The 27,940-nt window shown below is 40.6% G+C and overlaps 1 protein-coding gene across 1 annotated transcript in view; it reads right to left on the reverse strand.

Annotated features, from left to right (window-relative positions):
• The window catches only part of ndst1 (N-deacetylase and N-sulfotransferase 1), a 108,575-nt gene that overhangs the window by 15,475 nt on the left and 65,160 nt on the right, over window positions 1-27,940 (reverse strand). Inside the window, exons 2-10 of the mRNA XM_062970281.1 lie at window positions 22,319-23,161; window positions 18,660-19,142; window positions 16,524-16,611; window positions 15,743-15,897; window positions 13,190-13,375; window positions 6,032-6,160; window positions 2,926-3,108; window positions 2,206-2,302; window positions 1,200-1,323 (exon numbers count right to left, since the gene is read on the reverse strand). Coding sequence (XP_062826351.1) covers window positions 1,200-1,323; window positions 2,206-2,302; window positions 2,926-3,108; window positions 6,032-6,160; window positions 13,190-13,375; window positions 15,743-15,897; window positions 16,524-16,611; window positions 18,660-19,142; window positions 22,319-22,825 — 1,952 coding nt within the window. The 5' untranslated portion in view covers window positions 22,826-23,161. The remainder of the gene's footprint in view (window positions 1-1,199; window positions 1,324-2,205; window positions 2,303-2,925; window positions 3,109-6,031; window positions 6,161-13,189; window positions 13,376-15,742; window positions 15,898-16,523; window positions 16,612-18,659; window positions 19,143-22,318; window positions 23,162-27,940) is intronic.

Consider the following 27,940-nt stretch of genomic DNA (forward strand, 5'->3'; position numbering starts at 1 on the left):
GCAGTACAGATTTTTAAGTATGATACTATAGCTATCACAGGTATCAATCATAGACTTTGGGATACATAGTTTCAATGTGTACTCAAGAATTCCCTGTGGACAGGTACTACTGGTCTCTCACAGAGAATTCTAACTATTTCACTAAACTATGCATCCGGTGTAGGATGGAGCCATGGCAGTGAAAGCAGCATGAAACTGATATCACTATGCAGTGTTGACAGACAACTGAAGTCATCAAGCCAAAGCTACATGTACGTGTTAAGATGATCCCATTTTAGAATGTCAGCCTCATGCTGCTTATACATACAGGATTATTGTACAACTGAAAGAGTACTCTTCTGGATCAAAGGATTATCAGGCTGCTATTTATTGCGGAGAAGTCTACATCTCAATCAAATGCACCTTGAATATCCAAAATCAAGATTTAGGAGGGGAGATCAGACAATCGCTATCCTTTCATTGAAACTAAACATGCAAGATTAGCCTGGAGTGAATGAAGAGTGGACCTCCACACCTCTTCATTATGGCCTCATGCCCACAGAACACCAACAATGTACTCTGGCATGGGGGAAAATATCTGGGGAGACAAAAATGGAGGTCCCATTCCTGGATGCTTCCAAGAGTGGCAGTTTTTGACTTAAAATAGGTTGTGAAACAAATCTGATTCCACTAATACCAAAAAAATGAAGCCGAGAGGTCAACATCTAATCATGACACATTTGATTCCCTTGCTTTTCATTTTAAACTTTAAAAAAAAAATTGGAGGTGGGGGGGCTGAGGCAGTCTATTGCTTGAAGTTTGACAAAGTTGTCCACCCCAGGGATATTATGGAGGGAGGGTCTAACAGACTTGTGACTTTATTTGTTTGTGGTAAAGCTCAGCAAAATAAAACATGCTTTAAAGGCAGCAACACAGAAATCTGCTTGAATTGGTAGGAACAAACAGGCTGCACATAACCAGTTCTATATTTATTTGAAGACAAAGCAATAGAGATAGCACTACTAAGCTTAGCACATAGATACAAACACCATAAAAATATGCACAAATTTCTTTTGTTCTGTTATACTTCCAGAGTATTTTGGCTAAGCAGACTGTACAAAGATGAACCAGCTCTAATGTGGTTTCTGATGCCACTTCAATGCCACTATAAGCCACAATGTAAGTCCCACATTCAACCCCTGTTGCAAATTGAAGCCTACCAGTCAATGCCTTTGTGGTAATTATGCCCATTGAAGAACTGAATCTCTTCAAAAGTCTCCGAACTGGGATAGTTACTGCTCAGGTCAGGGTGCATCCCCAGGAACAGGTAGAGAGCTGTAGTACCTTTACATGAAAATGAACAGAGAGCAGTCCTGAAAAGTGATGCTTCTTTCTCACCTGCCAAGCCTCTAATAGATGTTTGTATTCTAGTTTCTGTACTCTTCTTGGATCTCAAAGGGGGAACAGGCTTAAACATGATGGGTGCTATGAGCTACCCAGGTGCTGTATTTGGGTCCCATTCACTTCAGAACTACCCTTTCAGCTCTTGTTCCCTGTTTGCAGTAGCACATGGCTGTAATTCACCTAATGTTCTGCACAGTTCACATTCCACGGGTAGAAAAATTGTGTGAACTCATTCATAAGGTCTGATCCCTCAACTTGGACTTCCTAAAGGTAAAGGTTTCCCCTGACGTTAAGTACAGTCATGTCTGACTCTGGGGGTTGTTGCTCATCTCCATTTCTAAGCCGAAGAGCCGGCGTTGTCCATAGACACCTCCAAGGTCATGTGGCCGGCTTGACTGCATGGAGCGCCATTACCTTCCCGCCAGAGCGGTACCTATTGATCTACTCACATTGGCATGTTTTCGAACTGCTAGGTTGGCAGAAGCTGGAGCAACAGCAGGCACTCACTCCGCTCTCAAGATTTGAACCTGCAAGTTCAGCAGCTCAGTACTTTAACACACTTCGTCACCGGGACTTACTACTTATAGCAGGCTGTTGCTGCATATTTCAGTTCAAATTCCCAAGGCTGTGTCTTAAGCATATATTGGTCATGACAGGAAACTGATTAACGGTCCACGGATCCAAAGTCACATTGTCAAGATTGAGGGGGGAAGCTAGTCATTCTGGTCATAAGGAGTTCTTTCAAAATAGAATCAAGAGATGAAACTAACATCAAAGATAACTAGGTTCAAGCATGTAAATCAAAGGACTGAACCAGCTGACCTGTTTTCTGGGGGCCAATGATTAGCAGCTTGGGAAACCGATCACAGGTCTTCTCTTTGGACCAAATATCCTTGTGGCGTTTGTCTTCACAGGGATCCTAAAAAGCACACGTATTGGGGATCAAATACAACAGGAAAGGGAAAGGAGGCCTTTCATGCCACAAATCAAAGAATCTGTTCTTACTAAAGAGGAGCCTTGAAAGCCAGCAAAATGGTAATATGATTTACAGCTAACAGGAAAGGATACTGCCTTTTCAGCTACTCTGCTTCCTACCTTGCACTCCACAGTTAACTTCTAAGCGTCTTAGTTTTCTATCTTAAAACTGGAAGACAAATAGACTCTTCAAACATGGGCACACTGCCCTGCCTTCTCCAGGAAATGAAATGAAGAACAATATATATCCATCAAAAACAGGAGATTCACAAAGTCTTGGCTTACATGCCCCAAGTGCCTCTATGGGCAGATCTGGCAGGCAGCCCACCCACACTGGTGTGGGCTGAGACAAGGGACAAAAAAAGGAGAACAAGGACACCACTTTAATATTGCTACCAACTGTATCGATGCTTGGCTCACTTTCTTCACTCTTGCACTCGCTACAGAGTTCTGCATAACATACAATTACTTGGTTTGGTTTCAAAAAAAAAAAAACTAAGAAGACAACGGAGATTTACTTGACATCTCTGACAGTGCAGGCCCCAAGTAGGCAGTAAACACACATACTTGCCAAAGAGGATCTTTCTCCTCAGAAAATATCTGGAAATACTTCTGTGCCAGCTGCACAGGTGGCAGTGTCTGCAACTTCAAGTTTGTCCAGGAGTTGAGGAACCGGACCAAGTGTCTAAAGGTGTACAAACCGAGACGGTCATTCCCATAATTGGAGAGGTGAGTCATGAAGATACTGATCTGGAAATTGGGTGAAGTCAGGGAGAGATTGAGAGGGGGGACAGGAGAAACAGTGATCAGTATGGATAATCAGCCCAGCATAGCAATTCAAGAAAGCCTTGAGGTCAAATAGTATCACACTAATTCACATGCTCTAGAACTGGACTGCCCTTCCAGATGTTGGGACTCCCAACTCCCATCAGCTCTAGTCAACATACCCAACAATGAAGAATGTTCAGAAATGTAGTTCACCTCCTTCTGTAGGGCTGCTATGTCTACATTTGCACTATCACACTAGATGTCTTTGCGTACAGATCAGACAGAAGGGCTGACATTGGCTAAAAACATTAAAACAGCTCACTGGATCAAGGTCCTCTACCCTTTTTCTGTAATTAGCCAAACACACAGAGGAAATTCACAAATTCACAAATATGATAATTATGGGCAAAATATCTCTTAATATAGAAGTTCCATTTTTAGCTATCATGTGTTATGAACTCCATTTGTTTTTTAAATATGTTTTTCAGAACCATATCCTATCTTTTTTAAACAGCAGCATATGGAGAAAATACAATTTTCCACACACAAAAAGCCTGTTATCACATCTTATGACAAAACACACACTCCATAATTGAGAAGTTGAATAAAGTATCTGACTTCATGAATTCTGAATTCAAAGACAACAAAACTGTTTTGAGGCATGATCCCTTCCCATCTTCTAATTTCCATTGGCTTCAGGAAGGAAAATGCTTATTTAACAGTTGTATGCCCTTTTCCCTTGAACTAAAAAGATTCCAATGCTACCACACTCCCCTACTACATCCATATAACTCAATAAACGTTTTTAATCCATTACCAATACTGCATCATATTAGAGGCAAATCTACTAATTTGTAAACTAGCTGAGCAATGCCAGATGAGTTAATTGAAGTACAAATTCCATTTTTCCCAAATTAAAAATAGCTCCATCCCCCCAAAACATTAAGTTGCTGCATCACTGGTCACTCTTATAGAAATAAAGTTATTAGGAAATCATATATATCACAGCCAGGCTTTTCACTGGCATGAACATCTAACACAAAGTGATCTGCACTGGCTGCCAGTTTGCTTTGATACCAGCTGTAAAATGTTCACATTGCATTATACAGTTCCAGTCAATACACCTAAGGAATGATATATTCTTCCCTGTGCCTGCCCAACCTTATAATCATCTTCAGAGATCCTCCCGACTACACCAGACTTTAGAACCCACCATTTGGCAATGACTTGATGATGTCAAATAGCCCTCCCTTAGGTATTTGCTGACATTGCTCCAGTACTAAAGACCTGGTAATGCCAGCTGTTATCAATCATTATGGCCTAAATCCAAACACTAGTCTTAATTAGACTCAACCTATTATGGCCATTGCTGACTGGCATGTCAACATGGTGCCAATTCTATAAAAAAAGTGGAGCTTAAATTACATATAAACGGCAAAATAAATAATAAAAAACACCTGAACAGGTCCACTCTCATTAGAACTATCAACTCAAAGACAGTACAGAATTTTTGCATATAATAAATGTCATTCTTTGTTCTCTGCATGAGAAGTGGTAATAGATTGGTGTATAGATATATCAGAAACAAACAACACCATCAGCGCAGACAAACACATCCACCAATGCTCTCCAGAAACCTACCTCCTTGCGCAGGACAATATAGAGAAGAAGGAACATAAAGCTGAACAACTCTAAAGGAAGAAAGAGCCAACAAGGAAGAAAGAAATCCTAGAAATCTGGAGAGGAAATAGAAGCATCTGTACTCTCTGAATGGGTTGCATGGAAAAGATACCCATTGAAACAAAGTCTGGCTACTTTATGATGTCAATCACATGGCCCTCTTAGAATCCAAAGAGGCAAAGTTCATTCACGCAGAAGTTCATTTCTAAAGCTAGTGTGCTCCATCATTTTGAACCCCGTGACCTTGGATTCTTGTATAAAGACCTCCTTAGGCAGACATACACAGCAGTGATGTCATATATAACATTTAATTAGATGTCTCCCAAGCAACCATCTTAAATAAAGGCAGACTGATAATATTTAAGAGACCAGGATTTTGTCCACAGTTTCTCAGCAAGCATAGCAAGCCAGTAATCCCCATTTTAAGAAGATATTATTATTCATTGTTGCTGTTTAACACCTCTGCAAAGGTCCTTGTAGCTTCTGATTTCTTTCAGGTGAAATACAGACATGTTTTCCCCTTGTCTGTGATTTGGCTATATAATTTTAAAGTCCGAACTATTTCAGTAGTTAGTAAACTAACCATTACTCTGTTAAACTGCCCTTCAAACTCATTCCTGGTATGCTAACGATTGTGAATAAGTGAATTTCATCTTAATGATCTTACTGTATTATTATACAGCATTTTATTTTGTATTTTGAACTATTCCAAGATTCCACATAAAAAGATGGACATATATATCGAGATGGACAAATATATCAGGTCCAGTGACTGTATACAGACTCTACTGGACTTGAGAGGGATACACCTCTCTCCACCCATATCCCCTTTTTTTGGTAAATAGTATTTCTAAGACTTTTTGAAAACCAAAAAAATCCCCCTCTGTGTCCTTTGGGGTTTGTATGGGTCAACATTACTTAGGCCTAGCCAAAGACTATTTTTCCCAAACCAGGACATGATGTTGGGATTTGGAAAGGAAAAAACTCCTACTGGCCTAAAATAGATCAAGGGTCCCTCAAAATAGCCTGAAAATGCTTTCCTTGACCCATAGAAGGCATGTGGGGCTATCTTCTCCAGCACAAATAGAATTAAAATGTTTTACTATGAAAGTTTGGCATGGATGGGCAGGTTGGGTCCACATGTGACCTGCAAGTCCTGTTGTGCCCAGCCTTGTCTTCTATATACTGCCAGGTCCCTTCTAACTCTTTTTGAAGTAACACTCACGGGATTAAGTAGCACAGTCAGAAACAGTTCGCCTCCATTAATGATCTTATCCAGTTCACTGGAGCCACCGGGATATTCATTGTAGAAGATGGTATGAGTGAACAAGCCACATGTTTGTCGTGGGAGGACCTGACAAGAAAGATAAATAAATCATATAGCAAGTTTCAAAAAGGATTTTAAAAAGGAGAATGGATTCCAGTTGTTACAAATTTTGGGAGGTTGGTTGAAGGTCTTCTTCTTCTCTTAGGGAATCATGAAAGCCTTCCCAGTATTATCTTCCTTTTCACTATAGTTTTTCTATGGTTGTCTCACACAGTATTATTAAAGCAAATATTTGCACCAACATTATTATGCTTTCCCGGGACAAGTACAAAAACCAGAGAATCACATCCCATTCCTCTCTAGATGTATCAGGTTAACATTTTGTCATTTAATAAGAATTTAGGGAACCTGCCAGAAAAAGAAAAGTGAATTCTCACAGGTGTTCAGATATTAATACCAAGGAGTTTGTTTTCCACTGCAGTTGCAATCAAACGTTTTGTGGGTTTTTTATTTTTATGTTGCTATATTTTGAATTTATTTTAACACAAGTGGTGTACATTATCATACTTTAAATTAAACACTGTGCTGCCTAATGGTCTGAAAAAAATAACATTTTCATATATTCCATCAGCCACCTAATCAGAGAAACAGAACCAGGAAGATAGCTTCCTGTTTGTCATTATGTCCTCTATTTAGGCAAAGTTTCTATGAGCTTTTGCAGTATACTCACAGTTCTCAAATTCCCATGTTTGCTCTACTTTTGGAGCAGCAGTGCTATATCAGTGATGATAAGAATTATTAATATTCCACCCCTTGATCTGTAGGAATCTACTTAGCCACCTCACAGAGACAAGAGATTTATCTGCACCATACTGTTATATCAATTTAATACCACTTTAACTGTCACTGCTCCATCATGAGGAATTCTGGGATATGTAACTCAGGGGATTGAATGAAATAGCTCTCTTTAGAAAATAATTCTAAGTACCTCATCAAACTGTAAATCCCAGGCATCCTTGAGATAGAGTCATAATTATTAAAGTGAAACTGAAATAACTAGGTTATGCAAATGCATCTAAGGAAAACTTTCCCTTAATCACACTAGATGTTGTTACAGCCAAGACTGTAAAACCAGGATCTTAATCATACTTTGTGTTTTCCAATTGCATTGGACTACACATGGCTGTTCAGGATGGGGATAATGGGAACTGGAATCCAGTATCTATGAAGGGTACCAAGTGGGAGAAGGCAGCTGGCCAGCCTAAGAAAAGTCATTAACTTTCAAAGCTTTTTTATGCATTTGTTTTCTTTTGAGGTTAGGATGCAAGGTTGCCTTCAACATAACTAACAAAGTTCCAATAAAAATACCTTATAAAGTATACATATCTATATCTATATCTATAAAAGGATAAAGTTGTGGGGGCAGTGACTATAACAACAAAACTAAACATCCCAGAAATAAGAAACTTGGCAATACAATGCAAAAGCCTTGCCTCCCGGTTACAACAACACAACCACACCACAAAACCACAATCCGGACCCACAAAACTCACAACAACACATCATGACTAAAACAACACAACTAAACGCCCTAGAAATACAAAACTTGGCAACACAACGCAAAAGCTTTGCCTCCCGGTTGTAACAACACAATCACATCACAAAACCACACTGGACCCACAAAACTCACAACAACGCATTGTGACTATAACAACACAACTAAACGCCCCATAAATACGAAACTTGGCGACACAACGCAAAAGCCTTCCCTCCCGGTTGTAACAACACAACCACACCACAAAACCACAATCCGGACCCAGAAAACTCACAACAATGCATCGTGACTATAACAACACAACTAAATGCCCCAGAAATACGAAACTTGGAACACAACTAAACGCCCCAGAAATACAAAATTTGACAAAACAACGCAAAAGCCTTGCCTCCCAGTTGTAACAACACAACCACACCACAAAACCACAATCCAGACCCACAAAATTCACAACAACGCATCATGACTATAACAACACAACTAAATGCCCCTAAAATACAAAACTTGGCAAAACAACGCAAAAGCCTTGCCTCCCGGTTGTAACAACACAATCACACCACAAAACACAATCCAGACCCACAAAACTCACAACAATGCATCATGACTATAACACCACAACTAAACGCCCCAGAAATACGAAACTTGGCACACAACTAAACACCCCAGAAATACAAAACTTGACAACACAATGCAAAAGCCTTGCCTCCTGGTTGTAACAACACAACCACATCACAAAACCACAATCTGGACCCATAAAACTCACAACAATGCATTGTGACTATAACAACACAACTAAACCAGATGGCCATCTGTCTGAGAGGTTTGGGTGGGTTGTTCCTCCATGACAAAAAGAAAGAAAGGGGTTGGACTGTATGCAAACTACAAATTCCAGCACCCCATGGCATGGAGTCCATGCATTTCAATTAGAGGCCTCTTCCTTCTCCCTTTCCCCGCCATCCAACCCATTGACCCAGTTCCATGGCTCTGCAGGCAGGAAAGGCTGGGACGCATAGAATAAAGGAAGGAGGGAGGGAAGGGAAGCGAAGGAATGCCAAGTACAAGAGTCCTCCCTCTCTGCCCGGAAGGCCAAGAGCAAAAGGGAGAGAAACACCATTGATCCGGTTATATTTACCCTCCTTTCTGACCAGTGTGTTCTTATCAGCGAGCTCAGGATCGGAGCAGAGAAAGGGAACAGCATAGGAATAAAGGAAACAAGGAGAGCACCCACTCTATCTATCCATCCACTCATCTATCCATCCACTCACCCACTAATAATAAACACCTACACAGGCAAGAATCAGCCATGCACTGAGTCTACAAGGCCATTCAGTGCTCATCCACCTCCCAAATCCCTACATTCACACTTGGCCTCCAAAAAAACAATTACAATAATAACAATGACAACAATAACAATAAGAATCAACACCATCACAGGCAAGAAGCAGCCAGGCACTGAGGCTGAGAGGCCAGTCAGTGCTACACTGGGCCTCCAAAAAACAATACAGTAGCATCTAACTTATCCAGCCTTCATGACCACTACAACAACAACAACAATAAACACCTACACAGGCAAAACAAAAAAAAGACTATTGTACCACAATAAGATATAAACCGCACTCAGCAGAATCAGACATCATGATTAACAACAAACCAAAGACAACAGGGATCTCAAGCAATTATCAATCAACACAAAAATTGAAGAAGGTTACAGACTTCAAATACTACTACTAATGTGAGTATAAAGAAGGGTGGAGGTCACAGCATAAATACAACCTAATGTAGACTGACCAACACCACCAGATTAAGCCACAGCAACGCGTGGCCGGGCACAGCTAGTTAAAGTATAAATTAAATTAACAACTAAACCATCAGTAAAAAAACATTTGAAGACAACACTTTCCCTACCTAATGTATGTTTTTGCAAACTCACACAGTTTGCAAACTCACACAGACAATTTAAATAACCACATGGGCCAATTTGCATGACATGGGCTAAGAAACCACAGGAATCTGGCTGCACGTTACATATGCTATACCAACTTTCCTGTTGCAGTGAAAACAGCTAAATAAAATCCAATTTCATTCTATGGCTTGTTTTACTGTCTTGGGGGAACACAGGTGCAGATGTCATTCTGGTCTGTTTTTTTCACGACAAACCAGAAATGGATTCTACAACCAAATCGAAAGCAACCCATGGACTCTATTTTTGTTTTGTTTCAAGAGCAAAGCCTTGTGATCTGTTTAGGTGCTTCTTCTGCAAACAAGTGTGAGTGTAGTATGCTGCTCATCCACAATCAACCAGGTTTCCCAAGGATGGTTGGCTTCCAGCCATGACTACTGAGTGTAGGAGGAGAGGAAGAAGGCAATTATGTTCCATTTCTTTTCTTCCCTAGAGAAAAAAAATCTCCTGGCTCTCACCTCACTGCTCTCCACAAGTGCAGAAAGACAGAGGAAGAATATACAGCAGCTGTCCCCTCCCTTTTGACCTGGTTAAGCTATCTGGAAAAAAAAATCAATTCCCGTCTGATACAGTACATGACCTTTCCTAAGCATCTGGTGGACATCTTGGAGGGAGCACTCTGGGGGATTTTGTTTCTTTTGTCTCCTAGGTCCTGGTGGGGGATATCTGGAAGACTATTAGTTTCTTGAGAGTTAAACAGGGAGTCTCATCCATGCAGTTTTAAGCTTATTCATTTGTGCAGTTTTGCCTTTTATTTCACTGGTACTCTTAAAAAGGAAATACACCAAACTTTTACAAAGTTTAGTACGTGCAGAAAAGAAGGGCTATGTGGTATTCCAGTTTGGCAACGGCATCCAGTGTTCCATAATTAACTATCTCCCTTTCTTGCAGTTTCTATAATGAGACAATTTAATAAGCCAAGTATTTCTTTGTTGTTTATACCGGACTATACGATGAAAGTCCGGCCAAATTCCAAGCTGTGGCTATAAACATTATGGCTAAAACTAACAAGAATGTAACTAGCTCAGACCTTCTCCTAAAGCTTTATTTTAAAATACCTCCCAGCCATATTCTTTAAATTATATGGGATAACACTTAATCATTTTAACATGAAATCTTCTTGCACTAATTGTTAACAGCTGGACATTGATAAACTATAAAAAAGTGTATCTGCTCTTAGTTACTGAGCTCAAGTTGTATAGCTGTTTATCACAATGATGTCAGATACCACTGAAACCGCAATCTGTAAAAATTCCTCCTCAGTGCCATACTAGCCATTATTTTTAATTATATTTTTCCAAAGCCATTCCTCTCAGAAGATATCTTTCCTTCCATCTTTCTCTCCTTTTGCTCAGAGTCAAGGCATAATCAAAAGGGCTTCAAAGTCAACCTTGCTTTAAAGTAGCTTATGCAGCATTACCTAATTAAGTTTCATGTGTTCAAAAATGTTTTTCAAAAATCCCCTAATTCTTCTCTATTCTAAGCACTCCCATATTTCTGAATCAATGCTTGGATGAAATGAAACAAAGTAGGCTTTTTCTCTTCCATGTTATCTCTTTTTTCTGGATAAGAGTACCATCCTGCCTCCTTAGCTCAACTCATTTATTTGCACTAGGTGAAGCTTATACCAGCTTGAAATGTCAGCCAACATAGCTCTGATATGATATCACTTATTACAGAATATAGATGTTTCAGATGATAATGCAGGACAAAGAACCCTTTGAAATATGTACTGAACCCTTGATGCTGCTCACCATCCGCAAGAAGCCACTGGCAAAGTTTATCCTAACTTGGGAGCTGGACATTATTGTGTGTTAACAACCCCTAGCACCTTTCCTGTCAAGGCAAAGAGAACTATTCCTAAAGGAAAGTTTCAACACAGAGCTCCAAATTAGTTTACATATGTCAGTGTCTTCTTAATTTTATTAATTTGTTTACCACCAGAAAATACTTGGAATTAAAAAGAAGAAAAATCTTATTAAAGCATGGAAACCTGTTAAAGAGACAACTGATCTAAGACTGAAAAAGATACATACTTGGGGATTGTTTTTCTTATTGGTTTTCAGTCAACTGCAGAAGACATTTGAATAGGGATAGTAATCATGCAGCTCAGTGATTGAATTGTATGTATCAGAAATGGGAAATGGATTGAAAATGAATCAAGACAAGATGCAGGTCAATCTGGTTAGGAACAGCTATAGTCTGGAAGGGATAAGTCTCTTTGGCCCTTTCTGATCAGGCAGTATTCCCAGATCCAGCTCTCCTTGAAAAACAGTGCTGATTGTGTCTTTTCCCAACTGCAGCTAATAAGAAGGGCTATTTCTCTTCTGAGATAGCCCAGATGCTATCCCTTCCTCAGCAACATCTAATCTTAATTATGGAGCTGTCCTCAAAGATGAAATAGAACAGAGGTGAACAGCCATTAATTCCTGTCTGATATAGTACATGACCTCTCTTAAGCATTTCTTAAGAAATGCATTCTTACAGGTCCACCTAGAGAACGGGAAGACATCTCTAATCCTTTTTTTTTTTTTTAAAGAATCACTACAAATGTTATACAGTATGTAAATCGAGAAAGATTGTCTCAAACAGGATTATGTAAAAGAAAATAATCCTCGTGGTGGTGGTGGGAATTGTAAATGTTGTGCATGTGTATGTCCTAAAAAAATTTTTTTTAAAAGAAAGAATAACTCGTGACCATTTTCCATTTTGATGCAAGGCTTCTTTAGACCCAAAACAGTTCAATAGAAGGGCAATAGCCTTTAAACCATTGATCACACAATGGCTGATTGGTCATTTTTAGGCTCTAAGAATGTTTTTTCTGATGAAGATAATGATGATACATGTATTACCCGCCTCTCCCTGCAGCTTTAGGCAGGATATAACATTAAAACAAGGGTCCTTGATGGGAGAGTTCTCAGGCTGCCCACTTCTATAAATTTAGAAACCATGAAGAACAGGCTGCATACCTTCCATTCATTTTGAAACCTAATTGAAAATACCGATTTTAACCTTTGCAACCTTGCATGACCTAAAACCCCTGCACCTTGTCTATGCGAGCTCACCAGGGCAACTGAAGTCTAGTCAGTAGACAGCAGTGTTTGACCCAGATTTGGGCACAACATTGGGAGGCAGGATCTCTCAGTAACAGTCCCATCTTCTACAAAATATGAAATGTCTTTCCTAGAAACTTAGTAAAACGATCTCTTAATTAACTATACAGAAGTGTAAAAAAGCCAGGAGCCTCTTTCATTAGCTTTTATGTACTTTCCATTTGCATTTTTGTTTTTACTTCCAGTGAGATTTTCCTTGTAACCTTCTTTGAAATATGCTGTGAGTTCATAAAGAAATCCTGTTTTCCAACCATTAACTTAAAGACATTTTGTAGTTCTAGGTTCACACAGATAATTCCTGTCGGGCAATGAGAAAAAAAGGCTGATTTTTAAACCAAATCCTATGTCTTGTGCTTCCAGCCCTGTCCCAAGAATTATCTAAGAGAATTCCAGAGAATAATACTGGGACTTTTCCCCTCTTTTCATTTGGGTTGGTGTACAAAAAGGGACTTAAATGAGCAATTAGCACATCAATGTGCTTTCTTGATTACCATGATTCCATTGTGGATAAAACCTCGCCGATAGCGAGCGGGTTTGAGGTGAGGATATTCTTCAGTGCTTGTGACTCTGATGCCCCAGACCTGCTTCCAGGCTTCATAGAGCTGAACATGGACCGGATACACGCCTGAATGATGGGGTGCCACTGCATATCCCATGTCAGTGGGGATGCCATGCTCCTAGGAGGAGAGACAAGAATTCATAACACTGTCTGCCACAATAATCCATGGAGCTATAACAAAAGAATCCATTGCAAGTGAACAGCTGGCCCCTTCAAGGTGGGGGTGGAGGCTGTTTTGTATCTTACTAGTAAAAAACAGCCACCACCAGAATTAGCATAAGCAAGTAGAAGAAACTGTTTAGGAAATTGGGTGAGTTACTCCGCTCTCTGTGAGGTTAAAAGGGGGAACGGTGAGTGGCCCAGGCAGCTAGCAACAAAGACCTCTGCTGCTTTCCCCCCTTAATCACACAGGTCCTTCTGTTCAATTTGTTTATATCTTTCTAACAAATTTAGTCAGCAGAATAGGTTGGAAGGTTTTTACATGATCAATAGCTCAAGCTTGGCGCCAGCCTCAGATGTTTTCCTGTAGATGCAAGAGGATTAAATGAGCAACAACATGATCAACATGACAGTATTACATTTTTACTCTACTTTATAGCCAAAAGGCATTTTGTGTTATGTGTGAGCAACCCTCCCCAGGGGGACACAAGGATGACTATAGTAACACATTCCAGAAACCCACAGGTTCCAAAACAATACAGAATACAAATCTCTGCTCAATAGTAGTCCAGCAGTTTTAAAAAGAAGATATTCTGCAAGATTTTATGGTTCTTTTTCCCCTCCCACCTTTTTCTTTTTTCCCTTCTAATAGTACAGAAGTAGATCCTAAATTCTGTGTTTTGTCTCATCTTTGGCATCTTTTACAAAACTACTCTACTAAAAAAAAAACATTGATGATTTAATCTTTTCATTTTCTACTCCCTTGAGTAGGTCTGTTGGAGCTGACTTTGCCATATTGAAAGAGTACAAAGAGAGGTGAAGTGTGTATCCCACTGAAGGAACCATTAAAGACTGGTTGCTTGGCAGCACCTATTTTACAAAAAGGTCAGATAAGAACTGTGCTGTAAGGATCTGGGAGCTATGTGACACGGCCACTAAAATTAAGGGGCTGCATAATTTTTTTTAAAAAACCCTTTCCTTAGGATGTGCTGTCTACAAACTTAAAATACCAGGCTTAGAATAAAACTAGTTGTTATACAGTAGAGTCTCACTTATCCAAGCTAAACAGGCCAGCAGAAGCTTGGATAAGCAAATATCTTGGATAATAAGGAGGGATTAAGGAAAAACCAATTAAACATCAAATTAGGTTATGATTTTACAAATTAAGCACCAAAACTTCATGTTATACAACAAATTTGACAGAAAAAGTAGTTCAATACGCAGTAATGTTATGTTGTAATTACTGTATTTATGAATTTAGCACCAAAATATCATGATATATTGAAAACATTGACTACAAAAATGGCTTGGATTATCCAGAGGCTTGGATAAGTGAGAATCTACTATATTAAGAACTCTCTAAATAAAAGAACTTTGAACATCTGCAGAAAACAAACTGGAGAGGAGGTGCAAAGAACTATATATCAAAAGTTCTTGCTCACAACCTCTGAGGATGCCTGCCATAGATGTGGGTGAACCATCTGGAGAGAATGCTTCTGGAACATGGCCATCCAGCCTGGAAAACTCACAAAAACTCAGTGATTCCAGCCATGAAAACCTTCGACAACAGTTCTTGTTGCTCATGAAAAGTAAATGTGAGCACATCAGCAGCACGGTGCATTAAATATTACTTAAGAAAAGTTCTGTTTGTGCGAACCCACAGGACCAACTACTGACTGAGATTCTGAAAACTCACACCCAGTCCTTGGAGAAATTAAGTTTTGTGTTCAATAGGTAACAAAAGCTCTAATAATAGAGGACTGTTTACTAGGATCAAAGATTACATTCTGCTGGCAAAGGTCACAAAAACAATTATCTCTTTTAAAGAAAAGCTAGGGAATGTATGAACTATAGAGCAAAAAACTGAGTACAAAAAGCAAGAGCAGACTTCAAGGGTGCTGATAGAAAGGGTGGAGTTGGCAGAAACAACTCATGTATTATTGCTTCTGCAAGCTTCATTTGTTATCATGGTTGGAAAAGGGACAGTAGCTCAGTCTGGCACCAGGACAAGATAAGAAAGCAGTTTTACAGTATCTCTAGGAGATCATAATACGAGGGCCATTTTATACACATTCATATGCCTCAACACTTAAATGAAATTTAATATGCAGTAACTATAGATATAAGGTTTTGAAAATTGCATGATCTGTTGTTGTGGGGTTTAAAATACACAAGAATTTAAGTATACTGCTTCTTGCTATTGACTGTACCCAGTGAGCCTCCCTTATCTGGAATTTTGGAATTTAAAGTACCCCACAATCCAAAATTGTCCACATTTCTTTTTTCCCCTCAACCATGCTCTGCCTCCAACTGGCATCATACTCACAACAGCAAACTTTTTGTTCATGGTCATTTGGTCGGCCAGCACAGACTGGTTGTGGAAGAGGTGAGGCTGCATGTGACTCCACATGTGGGGGAACCACCAGAACTCCTTCACATAGGACAGCAGCAGGTCATCTCCCTCATCCTCTGCATCGGTACCTGCCAGGCCCAAGCAATCACCATCACCATCATCATAATCATCATCACCACTGAGGATATAAATGAAAAACTGAGGACATAAATGAAAGACTCAAATTTCTTAAAGGATTTCTCCATAATTGATTTCCTGTGACTGTTGAAATGCCTTGCTCTCCAATGCTAAAATGAATTGAAGAGGGGTGTGTGAGAGAGAGAAAGAGAGGAGGCTCTTTTGTAAATCTTATTGAGAATACTGCCAGACAGTGCTGATCCAGGAGATTTTGCTGCCTGAGTCCTTCCACTCTCTGTACAAAAGGTCAGTAGACTGGTAAGTTTACTGCTGCCTTCAACATGGGTGTAAGACAACGCTGCCCATACCCCTAAGGACAACAAAAGCCTCTTTTACAGGGTGCAGCAGCTGTGTGGTGCATGCAACTCTGCCCTCCAAGAAAGAGGGACTGGCCATGGATAGAGGTAGAAGGGCTGCTTCCTCCACCCTGTAGTCCTGGCCTCGTGGTCATTATCACTGCAGACAAACATTATAAAACATCTGGACACTTAAGTTAACTCCTCCGACGTGGCAATGACAGAAAGTGAAAAAATTCAGAGCCCACACACCACTCATACTCTACCACTCTTGTTCTTACCTGTGTGGAAGAATTTCCCTGAGTAACCCAGATTGAAGGTGAAATTTGGGATGTGGGTGCGCAGTTCATTCTGGGTATCAAACAGAGCCTGTCAAGTTGAGAGGGGGAAAAGAAATAATGAAAATCAAAACGCACATACACTATAAGTCCCACATGGAAAATTCTGTAAAGCCCCACCATGGATTTTACCCCAGACAGGGAACAAACTGATTATGTTTAAGGGGCATCCTTAATTTCTATCACAGAAGCCATGTCGGAGCACCCTGGAGCAGTCTTTGCTCCAGGAAACACGGATGAGCCTTGTAAGATAGAAAAAGTTGTTCAGCTATGCCCAACACAGAATCTTGAAGACTGATTTTACAGAATCTCAATCCACTAGATTGAATGGGCCTATTTTTAGAACTAGCTTTGACCACAGTTTATGGTAATGCTGTCCGATCTGCTGGTCATTTTGTTCGTTGTATGTTAATATTAGAATCATAGAATAGTAGAGTTGGAAGAGACCTCATGGGCCATCATCCTGCCAAGAAGCAGGAAATCACATTTAAAGCACCCCCGACAGATGGCCATCCAGCCTCTGCTTAAAAGCCTCCAAAGGCTTTGGAGGAAGTTCTTCCTAATGTTCCATGGTCCATAAGAGAAATTGATCTGAAATTCTACATTTGGCATGCCAGATTTATGAAAATCTACCCATCACATCCTGAATTAAATAAGCATTCAACAGCAAAAGTAAACAAAGTGCAGATGGTTGCATAGGCACAGACACATCCTAATACACCAGGCACTTCATTAAATTGAGACTGGTGGCACATGAGCTGCAAGAGCAGAACTCCATCCCAAGCCACCAAGGTATATTCAAGGAGCCCTGGCCACAGAGCATCCATAAAGTCTGCAGTTTCTTCCAATCAGTGCAAATTCAAGTTTTCCAAAATTCGGAATTGAGAATAAATGTTGCAAGAGCACATCTCACCCAGTACTATTAGAAGGGCTTGTACCTGCAAAAAACCAGGGAAGCATTTGCACTTATGTGTACAGTTGAGTGGCTAATATGCAAACTGGTGAAGTTCTTTTACTGTGCAACTGTGGCATGCATATTCTAAGATACATTTTACAGCTTCCCAGACTAGAGGTCACTGTTGGCTAATAACTCACCATCTTGGGACTCCTCTATTACCTCTTCTAATACAAGCATGTTCTTGAAAACAGCTCAGATAGTTCATATCAGCATAAAGACATAATGGCTGAGTTAGCCTTTATCTGCCATAGAATAATTAAATGCATCGGGAGCATACTTTCAGATTTTCATCACTGAAAACCTGCACAACAATTATCCTGCAGCCTTCTTTGAAGAGCAGCTGTCAAATTTTTGATCATTACACATTTATTAAACCGATCTAGCTATCTGGAACATTGAAATCGCTGCCTCTAATATTTCTGCTAAAATAGAAAAAAAATTAACTGCCACTTTTACAATCTAGCAGCTGACCAACATGGCAGGGAAATTCTGGAAGTATTTTTTCAAAACTCTGACCAAGAATTAATTATCCCTGCTCTGACAAAAGCAATGAGAATTCTGATTAAATTAACTGTCTCATATTTTTTGAGTTCTGCTCAAAAATGTAAAACCCTGAGCTCTTGCCAATGTAGGTCTCTGCCTCAGATGCTAAAAGTACTGGCCAATAAACTATGTATGCAACTATTCAGTTTTAATCCAAGTTATTTTTCACTTTAATATTAACTACACAAAACCCTTGATTAAACAATTTTGTAGCCAGTTTTATTCAAGCCTCTGCAATTAACCATTCAGCTGTGAACACCAAACAATTAAACAGAGCAGAAACTAGTATCTGAATCTAGATTTAAAATTAAAGAAGATGGGGTCTTACCATTCATTATAAATCCAGCATTTTAAGTGTCATTTTCCCAGTGTTCCATACTCCAGTATAACAAAAGAGAAAGAACTCAAGGATTGAATTTTACAATGGAGAACCAGTAAGTGGGAGTTAAATGCCCAAAACATTTGAGGAACCAAAAGTTCCTCACATGTATTTTTGTCCAAAGAAAGGATCCATAGATCATCAAGCACCAGATATGCAATGGATTCAAAGTATAATAACTGATTATAAGTCTGTTTACCTTTACATCGTCCACCTTCATTCGCGTACCCTCCTTGCCAACAAAGATATCATCAATGTCTACTAAGATGTAGCGGTCCAGCGGGAGGGAAAGCCTCTTGCCAGTAAGGAAAGAGACCGCGTCCACAAAGACCAGTTTGTGCAGCCAAAAGTTGAGGTTGTTGCCAAAAAGGACTCTCTGGATACCATCATGAAGGCCCAAGTCCTGTACTACAGTGGTATGGAGTGCCGCATCGATGCTCATGTGTGGGATAGACTCTGCAGACTTAGTTTTAGCCAGGAGAACTGGTTCATAGGTGGAATGGTTTGATTGAAAGACTGTCCAGTCCTCCCCTGGAAGGAGCCCCTTCTCCACCTCGCTGGGCCGCGTGATGTACAGGAGTGGTGATTTGGGATTGATACTGCAATCCTTTAGCGCAAGGTTGGAGTGGAGGAAGAGGGGGAAGCCCTTCAGTTGAGCACTCAGCAGGCTGTTCTCATTGGCCTGTAGGGAGATCACACAAAACCTTTAGGCAGGGACTTATCAGACACCCATTAAAGCAAGGAGAAGTGAAAAGAAGGACAAAGTCAAAGAGATTAAGCAACTAGAACAACGTGGCATGCCAGTTTTCAAGGGACACATCAGCAATGAAACATTAAAGGAGAACAAAGTTTGTCTACAAAGACCAATAGACTTTGTAGGCAAAGTTTCTGGAAACAAAAGCCATGAAACAAAGACCAAAGCAGAGCCTTTGGGGTTTAATTTACTTTGAATATACATGGTTTTAATTGTGGCAGGCATTTAAGCTGCTTTAACTTGGTGTCATGTTTAATATGTTTTATCCTGTTTAAGCTATTTGATTGTTTTAGTCCTGAATTGTTTGTTGTTTTAGCTGTACACCACTCTTAAACCATATGGTAAACAGTGAGATATAAATAGTGTAATAAATGAAAGAATAAATAAAAGTAACAACAATAACAATAATCACCACAATAATTTTATTTCTTACCCATCTATCCTAGTGGCTTAAGGCAGGTTACAGTATCACTAAAAATACATAATCATCTAAAAATTCTAGAAAGTACACATATTAAAACATATTTCTACAAAATACATATTAAAATACACAGCACAAAGATTAAACATAAGACACAAGTTTAAAATTTGTGATTAAAAGTGGCTGGATATAATGGTTTTTCAGATGTTTTTTGCACTACTCCTTTAATCATTATTAGTTTTCTATGCTGTAACTGAAGGGAGCTGTAGAGGAGGAAACCCAAAAGGTGACAACTGTCCACTGTCCAGGAAAAAGCCAACTCAAAATTTCATAGGTAACTATCCCATCTTAAGTGAAACACCCTGGTTTGAAAGCATCACTACATGTTTGCTGTTCTTTCTTTACCTGGGAAACTTCACGTTTTTAAGGGTTCTTCTGACTTGGATGCTATAATTGATACCAATCTAGTAGATTTTTTGTTACAATAGATATTTTTCAAGTTGTACAGCTGACCTTCAAGACATTGATGCCGTAGGTGTTGTAAAATAAATGATACTGACTAATGAGAAGTGGGAGACTTCTGGCCCTCCAGACATTGTTGAACTGAATTTCCCACTGGCCCATTAGCACAGTAAATGAGGGATGTTTAGGGTTGCAGCCAAGAATTTGGGTATGGGGGTGGGGGCACAAATTACTCATTCCTGACCTAAATAATCAAATGAGATTAAAACAGTTGCTTAACAGATTTATCTTTTTGTCCTCTTCCTCCTTCCCCCATGCTTCTCGCTCACTCCTAAATCTAACGCCACTTCCAAAAAAGCTAAATCAGAAAGAAGTGGTAGGTGGTATATCCAGCTGCAAAAACACCCTGTGTCTCATGGGCTCATGGTGGGTGTGAAGTGATGTTTGTTTAAATCAGACTGAAGTCTTAAAGGACTTCATGAAGGGAATGGAAGAGAGCGTATTATACATGTACAGATAGTCAAGTCAGGCAAAAATTCTATGCTCTTGCAGATACCCGGCACTTTCTGAAACTATTGCACAGAACTGTTCAGATTAGCAGCCTCGGTGGCAAGGCTGTTCTGTAGGGAGCTCTCCTTAACACAAACTCTGGAGCCTGGATTCTAATGGTGACACTTACACATCTTGGCTTCCTCCATTTATGCCACAGAAAAGAAGGATCATAAACTGACACTTTTTAATTATTGCAACAGGCATATTGTGTGGTCTACAGACTTTCCAACAAGGGAGATCTATGAACTCTGAAACCCACAGACTACTTTATGTAATGCACTATGTGATGAACTACTTCATATGACCAGAAACAACATATTTCATCCACGCCTACACCTATATAGCATATACATACTACTGATACCTAGCCTTTGAATCTCTAAAATATCTAATTGCATAAATAGACTGAAACCTAAGGAAGCAAGGCAGAAATTTTACACTGGTACTTTAAAACTTTTAACTCATCCATTAACCAAAATGAACCCTCATAGGCACAAGCCAAAGAAGCAAATACGAATGTTGTCTTTCAAAACTGCAGGATGGCTCCAGGTTTTGGAATAATGCCACATTTAGCATACCTTGTTTCTGCCCTGGGTTCTTAAGCTTTCAAGCATATCATTTCAAGCAAGGAAATGCAACACACCTTTGGAAAGCACCACATCAATTACTTCTGTTTGAGCTATATGGGAGAGAAAAATATTTCTCGGTGCATCCTCCTGCCTACTATCTTTAAACTGAAAACCAGAGGAACCCACCAAGGGAAGCAACAGACTAAAGCAAAGTAGCTCTGTGAAGTCATGATGGTTAAAGAAAGTTGTTATAAAGGCTCTCAGATTCCTCATACAAACTGTTCTCTTTATCCATTAACCAGCCCCCAAAAGGACCACTATTGTTATCTTGGTACTGTCATCGACTCAGTGATGGCAACACAGCCTCAACTCAAAAGACACAGATGTGTAAATCCACTCTTGGCACCAGTTAAAAGGCACAGCACTTTTACTTATCAGGCTTGGCTGGCAAGGTATCAAGCCACTCAACAGCAAGCAGTGGCTAGGATGAGGTGTCCAAGAAAGGCTGGTATTTTGCATTGCTGCAAATCTTCCTGCGCTCCCAGTCCTTCAAGCGTGAGCATCTTCATAAAACATCTATCCCCATGCACAATGAATCTGGTCACTTCTACTCTTCTTATATGCCTTCCATCCATTTTCTTAAAGATTTTCTCACATGTGAAAATAAGGAATGAAATTACAAAACTAGTGAAAAATTAAGTTAGACTACAGGTGGGTAAAGGCTTCTGAATATTCCCCTCCCCATTGAAAAAAGCATAGCACAAAAGGGAAGCTTTCCACATCCTGTGCTTAACACATGAGATAATCTCCCTTCATTTCAGAAAATACAGAATATTAGAGTTAGATGGGGTGCTAAGAGCCATCTAACCCAACTCTGTTTCAAACAAAGACTGAAAGAATGCAGATCCTCTTCTATCATATCATTTTGCTGCACAAGTAGCCCAGGTCACAATTGCATCCACTCAAAGCAGAATACATCTTGGAAACTCACTTTTCTCAATGGCAATTTCCCCAAAATACCTTCTCCTAGTTCTTGCTGCACAAATCCTGCCCCCATGAAGTGAGCTAATTCAGCAGTCCCCCAATCACCATACAATTACCTTAAAAAAGCCAATGATTCCTACGCCATACTCAACACAGTACTTGTCCAACAGCTCCCGGTTCCAGGCATCCAGGTTCACATACTTCAGGATGTTCTCGTAGATGATCAGTGCAAAACGCCCTCGGTCTTTGTCAGTCAGTGTGGGCATGTCCCCTTTCCCTGGAGCAATCTCCGTCAGGTATTTGAAATGACTGGATTCCAAGATAGCCACAATCTCCTGGCCCAGTTGAGAGTACAGGCTTTCCACAAACACAAGGACCAAAGGGTCTGTGCGGGAAGAATCCACCACTTTGATGGGCTTTAATGGGAGGAGGCGCGAAGGGGCAATCTTCGGTTCATCACAGTCTGGGCTTGGGATGTCCCCTGATGGCTCCAGCCCTCGCTTCCACCCATATAAATAGTAGGCTGAGACAAAAACACTGAGCAAGCAGAAAGCAAACAGCAGGAAGAGCACCACCTGAGGAGACACCTGCCGGAAACTCCTCCGGAGCCTGACCAGAGTCATCCTTGCTTTGGGAGAGTGTTCAGGTTGCGTCCCCCTCCCCTCCCACCCTGCCCCCCCTTCCTCCCTCCAGATCCTCAGGAAAGGCTAGGGATAATTTCACCAAGAGGGATCACGGGCGTGGTATCGCCCTTCTGACAGTCCGTTATCCATCCTTAGCTTTTTTCATGTCACCATGGCAAATCCATTCAGAGTTCCTTTCCAAGGTAAAAATGCAAGCAGCTTCCCATCATCACTGTTTCATCGGGATGGACATTTGGCTGCCTTGAGCTTCTAGAACATTTCTCATCAAGAAGGGAAGCATGGCGATTCCTCCGGCCTGAAATCTGAAGCTCTGATCTGCAAAGAAAGACAAACAACAAGGTATAAAAAAGCCACTCCAGGGAGATCGGTCTCCTAACAATGACCTTGATTTCCACAGAGTCACCTCATTTACATCCCCCTCCCCAAAGTTTGTGAACAATGGCTTGAATACGAAAGTACCATGAGGCAGTAGGACAGTTTTCTTTGTACATGCTCAGGAGTTTCTCCAGTCTTTATTCCTGCTTCACATGAGCCAAGGCAGTGGGACTTGTTTTCGCCTTGGGGAACAGCAGGATCTACACTCTGTCAAGCTGATTATTGGGAGAGAAATGTAAAAGTGAGTGGGTGGGCAGGGCACTCAGCTAAATGGCTCTTTCAATCCTTCCAGCTTTAGAACAGAAATGATTACCAGTGCTTTGCCGGTTCACTTAAGTGGCACAAGAGTTGAGGACTAAGGAAATTCAAAGTAGCTGTTTGTTTGTGTGTATGTATGTATGTGTGTGTGCATTTGCGCATATACATACATGCACTTAATATATGCAAATATAGCTTACTAGATCCTCCTGAGGCCCATAGTCTGCAGAAGGCAGATAGTGCACTACAGATTAGCTTCCCTCTCTGCAATTCAGCTTGAATTACACAAAACTGGAGGTGTAGGTTTGCAGGCCCCAACCCTGTCAGCTACATCTTTGGTCTACCAGTCAAAGGACCAGCTGCCATGTAATCCAAAAGTCTGCACAGCCAATGGGCAGAGGGAGGGGCGGCAGTTTGTTTTCCAAGTCTAGTGCCCCCCCCCATGCTCAACTTTGAGGAAGCCGCCACGCTCTCTGCACCTGCTTCAGCTTAGCGTCAATCACTTGCCAACACACCATGAGAAGCCTTTAAATACTTTATAGTTTGACAGTGCTGAGGACTATAAGAATACTGCTGTTTCTTTGTATACTTAGAAAAGGCCAGGAGGGCCCATTGCTGAGCTCTAACCTACAAAATAAAAATCATTTTGATTTTGTTCATTGAAAAAAGCCACTCCAAGAAACTACAACTCAAGAAAAGAAAGCATCCCAACGGAAACAGCTATCAATGATCCCACCTGTAACATTGAACCCCTTTCAATGCTGGGCAACCTCAGTAAGAGGCACAGAAGTGAAGCAAACAGTCTCATAGAGCTGTATTCTCTGTTTATTTGAAATAAAAGACGAGCACTGCAACTAGCTTCAATACAAGCAAATTGCAGCTCAAAGCAAAAAGAGATTGTTGCAGTTTATCAGTCATGTAAAAAGATCCCAAAACAGCCAATATATTTAATAATGCGGTACATCAAGAGGATTTTTTTGGGCGGGGGGGGGGGGGGTCATCTCATGTGCATTCTGAGATGTTCATGGGATGAGCATTAATGTTCAGATGCAAGCAGGAGACAAGCATTTGGCAAAGCATTGGATCAACATAAACTGCTCACCAGCAGAATCAGGATTTTTTTTTCATGTCAGGAGTGACTTAAGAAACTGCAAGTCACTTCTGATGTGAGAGAATTGGCCATCTGCAAGGACGTTGCCCAGGGGACACCCAGATGTTTTGATGGTTTTACCATCCTTGTGGGAGGCTTCTCTCATGTCCCCACATGGAGCTGGAGCTGATAAGAGGGAGCTCATCCACGCTCTCCCCAGGTTGGATTCAAACTGCAACCTACCTACCAGCAGAATCAGATTTCACATTTTCCTTAGCCACGTTACTCCTTATTCCAGAGACATAACTATGCATTTCAGTTCCTGGAGTAACTTTCAGGGTGATTTTGCATGCCAATGCCCTAAAGCTTACCAGTGGTTTTGGTAGTTCAGTGGTTGAGAGACATAATGCTATACAAAGTTCTGTAGGCACATCTTTAAAAAAAACTGATGCTGAACTTCAAAGATACATTTAGTTGTGGACTATTTCTACACACAACCAAATGAGGAATGATGCTAAACAGGCCTCTGTGATGGGACTGAATTACAGAAGGGAGTTCTGGCCAATATCCTCGCATGGAGACAATTCCAGTTTCAACGCATTTTCCCTGGCCTCTACACCTGGGGAACTGCTACCAATCACAGTTAACAATACTTGATAAGTCTCATTCAGTATAGAGGCAGTTGCCTACATTTCTAATTATTAGGACTGCTGTAGATGTGGAAGGAGAACTTATCTTTTCCTTCCATGCCACAGTCCTAAGGATAATCCCTCCTCTGAAGCTGGTATTTGCCTGTTAGGGATTTCTTGCCATTACTAACAGCAACATCAGAGAAAACATTTTCCTCAGAACCACAGCAGGGGAAGGACTGATGAATTCCCCTTTCATGCCTGATCATTATCACCCCCATCCTTCACATACACATCCTTCCTGGTTCTATTTTCATTTTTTAAGCCTGCACATTCATTAAATTCAAAGATGTATTTAATTGTCAGATTTCATTTGACCCCTAAATTCTGGTTCAATAGCTCCACAATTTCCCTCCTACTCATCTTTTCAAAATAATCTTGAAGAAGCACCTGGAAATTAAAAAATCTGCAGCTGGAGCCTCAATGTTCAGATGCAAGCTGGAGACAAGCATTTGGCAGAGCATCCCAAGCACTATCTTGGCATGTTTAGACTTGCATCCAACTATTCAAATGTTAGAATGGCATTTTTAGTTTGCTTGGCTGTATATTTTTAAGTGGGGGGGGGCGGGGGGCGGGAGAGAGTAAGGAATAGTCACTATTATGCAAACTACCTTTCACAAATAAGTCCACAAGGGGCACATCATTTCAGATTCCTCAGAGAGTTTATAGAATTGTGTCACACCTCCTCTGATACGCACATATTGTGCTTCTACATCAATATCACATGCAACATTTTCAGAACACCCATATACAGAAATATGCTTATCTGATTTAGTTTCGCCTTTAATTGTGCCTGCGCCTGTGGGGATTCTGGAATGGCACGCCAGCCTGATGTTGCTGGGGATTCTGGGCCTGCAGATCAGCAGGAGAGGCAGCAAAACATTTTAAGTCCTGAAATTGAGCAGTCTCTGTCTGAAGACCACATTCCAGAAAGGCAGTTGGCTAGGGAAGCAAGATCAGAAGCAGAGATGAGCTCAGAAGAGGGGATTTCTAGGTGCTCAGTCTAATGGGCAGGTAGACAGGAGATTTACGTTTCATCAACACAGGGCAGCTCAACAGAGTTTGTGAAGTTCAAGACGCTTGTTAGCCAAAATGTCCTTATCAGTTTCTCAGGTGAGAAGGCATGTTTTTCTGTCTATATTAGAAAGACCAAAATGCTTTTTTTGCCAGTCTGGTCAATGTTGATTTTCAAGGATACATCTCTTGCCAAGTCATGAGATTTCTAGTTTCATGTTTCCTGCTATTCATGCTCTATGCTTCCAAGTTTTAAGGACTGTTCCTGAATATCATGTTGTGGATTTATTCCTGGTATTTGATGCTGTTCTTGTACTTTGAATTCTGTGGACTATTTTTCTAACATTTTGACTTTGGTTTTTATTCTATTTTGTTAATCATCTTTTCATATATATTCATAAATAAACTTCTTTGCTATTTCGCCTTGGACTGGAGTGTGGTGTTAAGTACAGAGGTGCTTCCCAGCCTTGGAGTACAACATTATCACTGATATTGGTGTTGTTATGAGCTACTCAGTCTAATTTAACTTATGGCAACCTTATGAAAGACACACACAGAGTGACCCTGCTATTACAGTGCTGCTGAGGTCTTGCAAAATCATTTAACAAGCATTACTGTGTTTCCCAATTTGTCATTTTAACATAGGTTCAAAGTATGATAGCCTCAGTTCAGTCTGGCTACAAGGGTTTTTATTTTGTCTTGTTTGGAAGCAGAGTGTGGCCCTACTGAAGATGGCACCAGGATCTTTCTCACATAATGTAATCAATGTTCTAAGTAAAAAGAAAGCAATGTGACAAGTACACATGCACCACAATGACCACTACTTTGCAGGCAGCTGGTCCAACCGGGGGTTGATTTCCTTACCTCTATAGAGAAATAGAAAGTATACCAGCAATAGTGGCTTAGTACCAAGCTCATACATAATTTATGTATACCTCCAGAAAATGTTGCTCATGTGCAATGAAAACAGAAGGTGGTACTCATGCCCAAGTTGGCAAAGAGTACAGAAGAAACTTTGGCTGAAGATCATGGGAGTAAACTCAGAATTTCTTCCCTACCACAGAAAGAGCAGAGAGATCTGTAAACACCCGCAGATGCCTAGCAAGAACAGCAAAGACCATCTGTTTATCTGAAAAGCAACTGGCCTGGAATACAGTAAACTCTGGGGAAGTGAGTCACACACTGACCCTTGATATTAAACTCAAGGTCTTCCATCCTGGCTCCATTTTTATTATGATATTATGACCGTATTTCCTTCATTTACATTAAAGCACACACAGAAGCACCGGTTATTGCTCAATATGCCTTATTTGAATGTGTAGTGACTGCACAATCTATGAACAGGGTTCTCCTGTTATAGTTCAGGTCCATACATGTTGCAAAACACCATTCTCTTATTACTTCTCACCCTACTCCAAAATGTTCTTCTGTGCCTTTGTTTTAGAGCCCGGCTCTGCTGTGTTCAGAGGGCTGCCGGGTGACAGCTGGAAGGACAGACATTTAGGTCAGCAGCAGAGCCCTCTGGACTGGAGCAGAGCAGCAGCCAATGGCCCGCTGCTTTCGACTTTGCCACCTTAGCAGGTGGAACAAAGATATTAATAGTCTCCAGCATGAATCACCAGCAATTTCAGCAAAGGCCATAACAGAGAACCTCCCATCTGCAACAAG

This window comes from Anolis carolinensis, chromosome 2 (assembly GCF_035594765.1).
Source record: "Anolis carolinensis isolate JA03-04 chromosome 2, rAnoCar3.1.pri, whole genome shotgun sequence".
NCBI classification, from domain to species: Eukaryota; Metazoa; Chordata; class Lepidosauria; order Squamata; family Dactyloidae; genus Anolis; species Anolis carolinensis.